Raw genomic sequence first — 12,360 nt, forward strand, 5'->3', positions numbered from 1 at the left:
GGCTGTTCCGGCCTACTAAAGGTGAATGTCTGCCCCTGCCTGGTGTTGTCCTCAACTGAATAAAGCTGAGCTTCAACCTTCTGTTCCAAATTACCATTTTTAAAAATGCAATTGGCTGTTCCGGCCTACTAAAGGTGAATGTCTGCCCCTGCCTGGTGTTGTCCTCAACTGAATAAAGCTGAGCTTCAACCTTCTGTTCCAAATTACCATTTTTAAAAATGCAATTGGCTGTTCCGGCCTACTAAAGGTGAATGTCTGCCCCTGCCTGGTGTTGTCCTCAACTGAATAAAGCTGAGCTTCAACCTTCTGTTCCAAATTACCATTTTTAAAAATGCAATTGGCTGTTCCGGCCTACTAAAGGTGAATGTCTGCCCCTGCCTGGTGTTGTCCTCAACTGAATAAAGCTGAGCTTCAACCTTCAGTTCCAAATTACCATTTTTAAAAATGCAATTGGCTGTTCCGGCCTACTAAAGGTGTCTGTCTGCCCCTGCCTGGTGTTGTCCTCAACTGAATAAAGCTGAGCTTCTACCTTCTGCCTCTTACTAACTGCTGTTTTTTTAAAAAATTGGCTGTTCCGGCCTACTAAAGGTGTCTGTCTGCCCCTGCCTGGTGTTGTCCTCAACTGAATAAAGCTGAGCTTCAACCTTCTGTTCCAAATTACCATTTTTAAAAATGCAATTGGCTGTTCCGGCCTACTAAAGGTGTCTGTCTGCCCCTGCCTGGTGTTGTCCTCAACTGAATAAAGCTGAGCTTCTACCTTCTGCCTCTTACTAACTGCTGTTTTTTTAAAAAATTGGCTGTTCCGGCCTACTAAAGGTGTCTGTCTGCCCCTGCCTGGTGTTGTCCTCAACTGAATAAAGCTGAGCTTCAACCTTCTGTTCCAAATTACCATTTTTAAAAATGCCATTGGCTGTTCCGGCCTACTAAAGGTGTCTGTCTGCCCCTGCCTGGTGTTGTCCTCAACTGAATAAAGCTGAGCTTCAACCTTCAGTTCCAAATTACCATTTTTAAAAATGCAATTGGCTGTTCCGGCCTACTAAAGGTGAATGTCTGCCCCTGCCTGGTGTTGTCCTCAACTGAATAAAGCTGAGCTTCAACCTTCAGTTCCAAATAACCATTTTTAAAAATGCAATTGGCTGTTCCGGCCTACTAAAGGTGTCTGTCTGCCCCTGCCTGGTGTTGTCCTCAACTGAATAAAGCTGAGCGTCAACCTTCTGTTCCAAATTACCATTTTTAAAAATGCAATTGGCTGTTCCGGCCTACTAAAGGTGTCTGTCTGCCCCTGCCTGGTGTTGTCCTCAACTGAATAAAGCTGAGCTTCTACCTTCTGCCTCTTACTAACTGCTGTTTTTTTAAAAAATTGGCTGTTCCGGCCTACTAAAGGTGTCTGTCTGCCCCTGCCTGGTGTTGTCCTCAACTGAATAAAGCTGAGCTTCAACCTTCTGTTCCAAATTACCATTTTTAAAAATGCAATTGGCTGTTCCGGCCTACTAAAGGTGAATGTCTGCCCCTGCCTGGTGTTGTCCTCAACTGAATAAAGCTGAGCTTCAACCTTCTGTTCCAAATTACCATTTTTAAAAATGCAATTGGCTGTTCCGGCCTACTAAAGGTGAATGTCTGCCCCTGCCTGGTGTTGTCCTCAACTGAATAAAGCTGAGCTTCTACCTTCAGTTCCAAATTACCATTTTTAAAAATGCAATTGGCTGTTCCGGCCTACTAAAGGTGTCTGTCTGCCCCTGCCTGGTGTTGTCCTCAACTGAATAAAGCTGAGCTTCAACCTTCTGTTCCAAATTACCATTTTTAAAAATGCAATTGGCTGTTCCGGCCTACTAAAGGTGTCTGTCTGCCCCTGCCTGGTGTTGTCCTCAACTGAATAAAGCTGAGCTTCTACCTTCTGCCTCTTACTAACTGCTGTTTTTTTAAAAAATTGGCTGTTCCGGCCTACTAAAGGTGTCTGTCTGCCCCTGCCTGGTGTTGTCCTCAACTGAATAAAGCTGAGCTTCAACCTTCTGTTCCAAATTACCATTTTTAAAAATGCAATTGGCTGTTCCGGCCTACTAAAGGTGAATGTCTGCCCCTGCCTGGTGTTGTCCTCAACTGAATAAAGCTGAGCTTCAACCTTCAGTTCCAAATTACCATTTTTAAAAATGCAATTGGCTGTTCCGGCCTACTAAAGGTGTCTGTCTGCCCCTGCCTGGTGTTGTCCTCAACTGAATAAAGCTGAGCTTCAACCTTCTGTTCCAAATTACCATTTTTAAAAATGCAATTGGCTGTTCCGGCCTACTAAAGGTGTCTGTCTGCCCCTGCCTGGTGTTGTCCTCAACTGAATAAAGCTGAGCTTCTACCTTCTGCCTCTTACTAACTGCTGTTTTTTTTAAAAATTGGCTGTTCCGGCCTACTAAAGGTGTCTGTCTGCCCCTGCCTGGTGTTGTCCTCAACTGAATAAAGCTGAGCTTCAACCTTCTGTTCCAAATTACCATTTTTAAAAATGCAATTGGCTGTTCCGGCCTACTAAAGGTGAATGTCTGCCCCTGCCTGGTGTTGTCCTCAACTGAATAAAGCTGAGCTTCAACCTTCAGTTCCAAATTACCATTTTTAAAAATGCAATTGGCTGTTCCGGCCTACTAAAGGTGTCTGTCTGCCCCTGCCTGGTGTTGTCCTCAACTGAATAAAGCTGAGCTTCAACCTTCTGTTCCAAATTACCATTTTTAAAAATGCAATTGGCTGTTCCGGCCTACTAAAGGTGTCTGTCTGCCCCTGCCTGGTGTTGTCCTCAACTGAATAAAGCTGAGCTTCTACCTTCTGCCTCTTACTAACTGCTGTTTTTTTAAAAAATTGGCTGTTCCGGCCTACTAAAGGTGTCTGTCTGCCCCTGCCTGGTGTTGTCCTCAACTGAATAAAGCTGAGCTTCAACCTTCTGTTCCAAATTACCATTTTTAAAAATGCAATTGGCTGTTCCGGCCTACTAAAGGTGTCTGTCTGCCCCTGCCTGGTGTTGTCCTCAACTGAATAAAGCTGAGCTTCAACCTTCAGTTCCAAATTACCATTTTTAAAAATGCAATTGGCTGTTCCGGCCTACTAAAGGTGAATGTCTGCCCCTGCCTGGTGTTGTCCTCAACTGAATAAAGCTGAGCTTCAACCTTCAGTTCCAAATTACCATTTTTAAAAATGCAATTGGCTGTTCCGGCCTACTAAAGGTGTCTGTCTGCCCCTGCCTGGTGTTGTCCTCAACTGAATAAAGCTGAGCTTCAACCTTCTGTTCCAAATTACCATTTTTAAAAATGCAATTGGCTGTTCCGGCCTACTAAAGGTGTCTGTCTGCCCCTGCCTGGTGTTGTCCTCAACTGAATAAAGCTGAGCTTCTACCTTCTGCCTCTTACTAACTGCTGTTTTTTTAAAAAATTGGCTGTTCCGGCCTACTAAAGGTGTCTGTCTGCCCCTGCCTGGTGTTGTCCTCAACTGAATAAAGCTGAGCTTCAACCTTCTGTTCCAAATTACCATTTTTAAAAATGCAATTGGCTGTTCCGGCCTACTAAAGGTGTCTGTCTGCCCCTGCCTGGTGTTGTCCTCAACTTAATAAAGCTGAGCTTCAACCTTCTGTTCCAAATTACCATTTTTAAAAATGCAATTGGCTGTTCCGGCCTACTAAAGGTGAATGTCTTCCCCTGCCTGGTGTTGTCCTCAACTGAATAAAGCTGAGCTTCAACCTTCTGTTCCAAATTACCATTTTTAAAAATGCAATTGGCTGTTCCGGCCTACTAAAGGTGAATGTCTGCCCCTGCCTGGTGTTGTCCTCAACTGAATAAAGCTGAGCTTCAACCTTCTGTTCCAAATTACCATTTTTAAAAATGCAATTGGCTGTTCCGGCCTACTAAAGGTGAATGTCTGCCCCTGCCTGGTGTTGTCCTCAACTGAATAAAGCTGAGCTTCTACCTTCTGTTCCAAATTACCATTTTTAAAAATGCAATTGGCTGTTCCGGCCTACTAAAGGTGAATGTCTGCCCCTGCCTGGTGTTGTCCTCAACTGAATAAAGCTGAGCTTCTACCTTCTGCCTCTTACTAACTGCTGTTTTTTTAAAAAATTGGCTGTTCCGGCCTACTAAAGGTGTCTGTCTGCCCCTGCCTGGTGTTGTCCTCAACTGAATAAAGCTGAGCTTCAACCTTCTGTTCCAAATTACCATTTTTAAAAATGCAATTGGCTGTTCCGGCCTACTAAAGGTGAATGTCTGCCCCTGCCTGGTGTTGTCCTCAACTGAATAAAGCTGAGCTTCAACCTTCAGTTCCAAATTACCATTTTTAAAAATGCAATTGGCTGTTCCGGCCTACTAAAGGTGTCTGTCTGCCCCTGCCTGGTGTTGTCCTCAACTGAATAAAGCTGAGCTTCCACCTTCTGTTCCAAATTACCATTTTTAAAAATGCAATTGGCTGTTCCGGCCTACTAAAGGTGTCTGTCTGCCCCTGCCTGGTGTTGTCCTCAACTGAATAAAGCTGAGCTTCTACCTTCTGCCTCTTACTAACTGCTGTTTTTTTAAAAAATTGGCTGTTCCGGCCTACTAAAGGTGTCTGTCTGCCCCTGCCTGGTGTTGTCCTCAACTGAATAAAGCTGAGCTTCAACCTTCTGTTCCAAATTACCATTTTTAAAAATGCAATTGGCTGTTCCGGCCTACTAAAGGTGAATGTCTGCCCCTGCCTGGTGTTGTCCTCAACTGAATAAAGCTGAGCTTCAACCTTCAGTTCCAAATTACCATTTTTAAAAATGCAATTGGCTGTTCCGGCCTACTAAAGGTGAATGTCTGCCCCTGCCTGGTGTTGTCCTCAACTGAATAAAGCTGAGCTTCTACCTTCTGCCTCTTACTAACTGCTGTTTTTTTAAAAAATTGGCTGTTCCGGCCTACTAAAGGTGTCTGTCTGCCCCTGCCTGGTGTTGTCCTCAACTGAACAAAGCTGAGCTTCCACATTCTGGCTTTCGCCCTATACTATCAGATATTAAACTGCATTTGGCCTACTAGTGTGGTTATGCCCTTGAAACAGTGTCTGCTGCTCTTGGGTTTGCTACTCCACTGAACAAAGCAATGCCGCCTGTTTAGTCCTGTTACCAATTTTGAACTGCATTTAGCCTACTTTATTCTTTGGCCCTATATCTGTTTCCTCCTCATCCTGCCCATTGCCCAGCCACTGCTAGATGAGTCTGCTGGTACATTGACCTAGACCACTACATTCCCCTTATACTCTACACAGCCAGAATCTGACCCTGCTGAAAGTAAGGTTCCCCTTCCCGCATGTTATACCACCTTACACAGGGACAGAGAGGAAGGTGCAGATGAAAGTGCAGGTTCCTTCATCAGGTGGGGGGGCATACTCGTTGGCGACGTCACTGGCACAGGGCCCCTCAGAGTACGCAAAAGTGTCGCTGCTGGTGGGAGGCGCCCCCGCCATGCAAACACACATCGCTGTACTTTGAGGGGCCCTGTGCCAGTGCCAATGCGAACGAGTGGGCCCCCCCTGCTTGCTCAGGATCACAGCACTTGCAACGTTGAAATACTTACCTTTCCCTGCAACACCGCCGTGACGTAGTTCGCATTTCCTGGGCCCACGAAAAACTTGAGCCGGCCCTACTCCCCCCACAACTTTTGCCAAATGACCCCCAATTCCCTATGCCCAACTATTATTATAAAGTTAATTAAGATTGACAAGCTTCAGAAACAAGAATGGATGTTTTTGGCATTAAAATGGGCACTGTAGGTGTTTTCCTGGCCTCCACTCACTGCCGACTATGCTTCCCCATTGACTTGCATTGGGTTTCGTGTTTCGGTCGATCCCCGACTTTTAGCGATAATCGGCCGACTGCACTCGACTCGACTCTGGACAAAATCGGGTTTCACAAAACCCGACTCGATCTTAAAAAAATGAAAGTCGCTCAACTCTACTGAACATGCAATGCAACCTTTTTTTTGAAAACCACAAATTTAATTTTAAACTGGTTGAATATTACATTAAGCTCGATCCCTAGTGGACTGACCTGTTCTTCTCTAGAATCCTCTATGCTGACTATTGTTATCTGTTTGGTCAATATGAGCCACAGGAGCACAAGCTTCAATGGAAGTAGCTGAGGAAGTTAAAGCAATATATTTGACATGATTGATCAGATATTTTATTTGCCATTCCGACAACCTGATGCACTTCAGCAAAACACAGATGCACCAGCTGAAAAGTCAGGATCTGTCTTATTTAACCGTGTCCTTACTTAGGCAGATATGCTGAGCCCTGGACATTCGTAATCGTAAGGTTTTATTTGCATTAAAGATTTCAAAATGGGTTCAATGCAGCCCTAATGGACCTCCAAATGTTAGGCACACCTTTTTCAGTATTGAAATTCACAATGAGTTTATTCACAGAAAATCAAATTTTGGGAAGAATTTTTGCAAAGTTGTACATTCAAAATTCAAATGATCTGCGTATGTAAAAGTAGTCTTTCCTGGTGGAACTGTACTTCCAGGGAGTGTATGCTCAACTAATGACAAATTATTCTCTGCCGATTATCCCTTAGAGATGACCTGTTATTTGCCATATGCATGTAATTTTTTGCCTGATGTAAATTTGCATATTTATTGCTTACTTTTTTGTTCCTGCTCCTTTCTATTCCTGAATTATGTCCCTTTTTTCTTAAAGTTTGGGCATAATTGTTCATGTAATGATTTTCCCTATTTTCATTGAATGAGCATATTGTAAATTCAGGCTAAAGACAGTGACACAACAAAGGTAAATAAGAAAGAAGGGAAGAAACTTGTGTGAAACAAACTAGAATATACACTAAACCTCAGATGCCTCAAAACAGCCTCTTTTACTCTTATATCTTTATGAACCTTGGCATTCTCCCAAGTAGTTTCATCATGCTGTTATCTAGAATGGCTTTTAAACAGGTTTTTGAAGAAGTTCACAAAGATTCTTAGCAATGTTGGCTGATTTCCCTTCATTGTTCAGTCCCAACCATCCCATCCTCTTTCCTTGTAACCATCTCAATTGGGTTGAGGTCAGGCATTGTGGAGGCCACATCATCCATCGCATCAATCCATCCTTCTACTTCTTGTTCATGTAGCTCTTACATAGCCTAAATTTTTTTCTCTGGGTCATTTCCCTGTTACAACACACAGGATGGTTACACTAAGCGCAAACCAAATGGGATAGCATATTGTTGCAGAATGCTGTCGTAGCCGTGCTAGTAAAACAAGCCTTGAGTTTGTAATAAACAACCAATATTGTCAAAAGCTATGCACCCTATCCCTACTACACCATCCCTTTACATCTCCCCTCCATGGGCATGACATGGGTAGAAACCATCTACACACCTTTTCTGCATCTTACAAAGACATGGCTGTTGGCACCAAAAAGCTCTTACTTTAAACCAACAGACCACAGTAACAATTTCCACTGATCTAATGTCCAGTTCTTGTGTTTGTGAACCTCAGCAGTGGCTTCTTTGCAACATTTTAATGAAAAATTCTTGCTTCTCGCCATCTCCTCTAAATAGTTGATATTGACAAGAATCAGTTGCTTGAAGTCTGTGGATCATTTATGAGGACTGTTATCGGAGGTGCTATCAATTTGTCGTGTGAGAGGCTGATAAATCCCATGCACTTATCTTTCTCAGAATAGATTAATATTGGAATTACTTTATTAGGGTGGTTGTCATAAAAGCTAGTTTTACTATAGTGATTGATGGTTTTCTTGACTATACTTGAGAAAACCTTCAAGGCTCTATCAATTTTCCTGATTGACCTTCATATTTTAAAGTTATGATGGACATATTGTAATTTCTCAATGGTTCTTGCCATATTCTGGCTTAGAGCAGAAGTGGAATAGGGCTCATCAATGTATTCAACACTGCCTTCAATGTACCCATTCCAATAGGAACACGTAAAGCCATAGTATCATCACTGCTGCCCAACTTTTCGATAGACACCGTAAATCTAGCCTTTAGCCAAGTGGTCTGTAAGAAGACTCCCAGAGAAGGTCAGCTCTTGGTTAAACAGACTAGATTTATCCACAGGAAAGAGAAAACCATATATCAGGAACAGAATATCACAGTAACAAATGAGAAAAAATGAGAGATTGGGAGAGCAGCAGCGTTATTATTTTGATGCAATATTGATCATAATTAGTGTCTATTTCTATATAATTTAAGGTATATTAACTAGTGCTTGTTATGGTCCATCTATACCCAGGATATGATGTAGGTACAGGAGTCTGAATCTCCCATCATCCACCTTACTTAGTCTAAACACCCAGATTCAATAATCACTATGACTTACTATAACTATCCTAATACTGCATGTATTGTGTCCACCAATAGTTTAATGTTGTCACCATTACGGTATTCCTGGTTTTGCACTGTGTGATATTATAGCTAATGACATTTTTTTTTACTATTTATTCAGGAGATTAATCTGACTGTGAATTATGAATTTTTCCTGTTAGGATTTCAAAATGGACAACGTTCAACTATTTTCTTGTTCTGTCTTCTCCTGGTGGTTTACTGTGGAACAATATGTGGTAATCTCCTGATCATTATCCTGGTGTCCACTAGCAAGAACCTCCACACTCCAATGTACTTCTTCATCTCACACCTCTCCATCAGTGACATCTTGTTGACCACAGATATTGTCCCCAACATGTTTCACATCCTTCTGAATAATGGGAGATCCATTACTGTTAATGGATGTATCACTCAATTTTATTTTTTCTGTGCAGCAGAAGCTTTTGAATGTTTCCTCCTCACGGTGATGTCCTACGACAGATATGTGGCCATTTGTAACCCTCTCCGTTATACTTCTACCATGACAAGTGACCGCTGTGTGATATTAGTCACCATCTGTTGGGTGCTGGGTTTTTCTATTACACTGATGGACTGTATAACAATATCGATGCTGACATTTTGTGGACCAAATATCATTGACCATTTTTTCTGCGATCTTGCTCCTTTACTAGAAAGAGCCTGCTCTAGCACTTACGCTATTGAGTTGGAGGTCTTCATAATGTGTTTCCCAATCCTCTTCATCCCTCTCACAGTGATTATAATATCTTATATTAATATCATTGTCACTATCGTACGGTTCCAGTCCAATATCAGTAGGCAGAAAGCCTTCTCCACCTGTAGCTCCCACCTCATTGTAGTCTCCATCTTCTACTTTACTCTATTGAGTGTTTATCTATTTCCTAAAGGAGAAGAGACCTTAAACTTTAGTAAACTTCTATCACTTCTATATACTGTATTCACCCCATTGATCAACCCCATTATCTACAGTCTGAGAAATAAGGACATCAAAAAATCTCTACAGGAAATGATCAATAAAAATGGAATATGTAGCAACAATATAATATTCTCTAGATAAAATAAGTGGTTGGAAAGTATTTTTCTGGATTTTGGAAACATCAATTTTTTTTGTACTCCTCAATTACACTGTGTGCTTTTACAAAGTTTTTTTTATATATCTATGTTTTTATAATATAGCAATATAAAGCAAGAATCAGCTGATGAAGTGAAAGAGCAGGATGAGCAGCAGCAATTAGAGTTGAGCAACTTTTACTTTTTTAGGATCGAGTCGGGTTTCGCGAAACCCGACTTTGCGAAAAGTCAGGTCGGTTGAAATCGGCCGATTATTGTGAAAAGCCGGGGGCTGAATGAAACACGAAACCCAGTGCAAGTCAATGGGGAATCAAAGTCGGCAGTGAGTGGAGGACAGTAAAACAACTACAGTGCCCATTTTAATGCGAAAAACATTAATTCTTATTACTGAAGCTTGTCAGTCTTAATTTACTTTATAATAATAGTTAGGCATTGAAAAATGGGGGTCATTTGGCTAAAGTTGTGGGGGGGTAGGGCTGGCTCAAGATTTCCGTGGGCCCAGGAAACACGGAATACGTCACGGCGGTGGAGCAGGGAGAGGTAAGTAAATCAGCTTTGCAAGTGCTGTTATCCTGAGCAAGCAGGGGGGCCCACTCGTTGGCATTGGCACTGGCACAGGTCCCCTCATAGTATGGCAGTGTGTTTGACAGCGGGTGGCGCCTCCCACTGGCAGAGACACTTTTGCATACTATGAGGAACCCTGTGCCAGTGATGTCGCCAACGAGTATGCCCCCCACCTGATGAAGGATCCTGCAGTTTTATCTGCACCTTCCTCTTTGTCTCCGTGTAAGGTGGTATAGTATACGGGAAGGGGAACCTGACTTTCAGCAGGGTCAGATTCTGGCTGTGTAGAGTACAAGGGGAATGTAGTGGTCTGGGTCAATGTACCAGCAGACTTATCTAGCAGTAGCTGGGCAATGGGCAGGATGAGGAAGAAACACAGATATAGGCCCAAATAATAAAGTGGGCTAAGTGCAGTTCAAATGTGGTAACAGGACTAAACAGGCGGCATTGTTTTGTTCAGTGGAGGACAACTGTAAGGAGTGGCAGACACAGTTAGTAGGCCAAAATAATAAAGTGGCCTAAATGCAGTTCAAAATTGGTAACAGGACTAAACAGGCGGCATTGCTTTGTTCAGCGGAGGACAACTGTAAGGAGTGGCAGACACAGTTAGTAGGCCCAAATAATAAAGTAGCCTAAATGCAGTTCAAAATTGGTAACAGGGCTAAACAGGCAGCATTGCTTTGTTCAGCGGAGGACAACTATAAGGAGTGGCAGACACAGTTAGTAGGCCCAAATAATGAAGTGGGCTAAATGCAGTTCAAAATTGGTAACAGGACTAAACAGGCGGCATTGCTCTGTTCAGTGGAGGAAAACTGTAATGTGTGGCACACACAGTTAGTAGGCCCAAATAATAAAGTGGGCAAAAATGTCTGCCAAAAAATTGTTCATATATAAACAGGTGGCATAGCTAGGTACAGAGGTGGGCTTCTCTGCTGAGTAGCAGACAGTGGTAGTAGGCGCAAAGTATTAACTGGTCTAAATGGAGGCCAGGGCCCCTGTATATTTTAACTATCATTTATCATTTCAAGAAATTTGTAGGAAGGATTTAACAGCACAGACTACACAGTGGTGGAGCAGGGAGAGGTAAGTATTGCAAGTGGCAGAGCACTGTTCGAGCTGGGGGGAACACTCTCTCGTGGGCGGCAGTACTGGCTCAGGGCCCCTCATATTACGACGGTGTGTCTGACGTTGGTGGTGCATCACCACCGTCAGAGACACTTCATTGTACTATGAGGGACCCTGTGCCAGTGCTGTCACCCAAGAGTGGGCACACCCACGTGTCCAGGCAAACGGCACTCGCACGGGTGCTTGTGCCAGGTGGTGACCACGGCCCTGTAAGGGGGAGTCAGCCCATTTAGGGAGTTATAAAAGTGGCCAATGGTGGACATTGGAGGTATAAAAATGGCCTATGGTGGACATTCAGCAGCTGCAAATGGAGAAATTGGACAAGTCAGTAAGAGGAGGCCAAAAGCAAGACATTTTTCAGGCAAGCTACGTGTCAGCAGGGTAAGGTGGGGCAAAATAATTTGAAATCCATGATTGGTTCATTTTAATGAAGGTTAGATCATCAACATTTCGGGTAGCCAGACGTGTCCTTTTTTCGGTCAGTATTGAACCAGCAGCACTGAAGACTCTTTCTGATAGCACACTAGAAGCAGGGCAAGCGAGCTTCTGTAATGCATATTCTGCCAATTCAGGCCAGGTGTCTATTTTAGATACCCAGTAATCAAAGGGGAATGACCTGTGAGGGAGAACATCGATAAGGGAGGAAAAGTAGTTCTTAACCATACTGGACAAATGCTGTCTCCTGTCACTTTGAATTGATGCAGCAGTACCTGTCGTGTCAGCGGTCATTGCGAAATCACTCCAAAACCTGTTCATAAAACCCCTCTGTCCAACAACACTTTGGATTTGTGCACCTCTAACACCTGTGCCATGTTGCCCCCTACGGCTCGTGTGAGAACCATCACCGCCGCTGTATGCTGGGAATGCCTGAACCAAACAGTCTACAAGAGTTGCTTGTTTGGTAGCCAATATTTGCTGAAGGTTCTCATGGAGGATGATATTTTGTAATTTTCCTTTATATTGTGGATCCAGGAGGAGGCCAGCAAGTAATCGTCATCGGTCATCATTTTGATAAGTACCAAGACTTTGCTTTTCACCACCTCGTTGAGCTGGATTCTTTTTCATCATTTTGATAATGCAGGGTTCCCTTTTTAGGATACGCAAGGCATACTCAGCCATGTGGGCCAATGTTCCAGGTGTCAATTCACTGCTTGTGCTGGGTTGAGGAGCACTTTCTTGCAAATCAACATCACTTTTGTCCTGCAAAAACCCTGCACCTGACCTTGCAACGCCAACAGTTTCTACTGCCCCCTGAGAAGCATCCTCCT

At 43.2% G+C, this 12,360-nt stretch overlaps 1 protein-coding gene across 1 annotated transcript in view; it reads left to right on the forward strand.

Annotated features, from left to right (window-relative positions):
* Positions 1 to 9,389, forward strand: part of LOC143774732 (olfactory receptor 2D2-like) — a 70,633-nt gene extending 61,244 nt beyond the window's left edge. Inside the window, exon 2 of the mRNA XM_077262497.1 lies at positions 8,436 to 9,389. Coding sequence (XP_077118612.1) covers positions 8,436 to 9,389 — 954 coding nt within the window. The remainder of the gene's footprint in view (positions 1 to 8,435) is intronic.
* Positions 9,390 to 12,360: the final 2,971 nt, after the last annotated feature.

This window comes from Ranitomeya variabilis, chromosome 5 (assembly GCF_051348905.1).
Source record: "Ranitomeya variabilis isolate aRanVar5 chromosome 5, aRanVar5.hap1, whole genome shotgun sequence".
Taxonomy (NCBI): Eukaryota; Metazoa; Chordata; class Amphibia; order Anura; family Dendrobatidae; genus Ranitomeya; species Ranitomeya variabilis.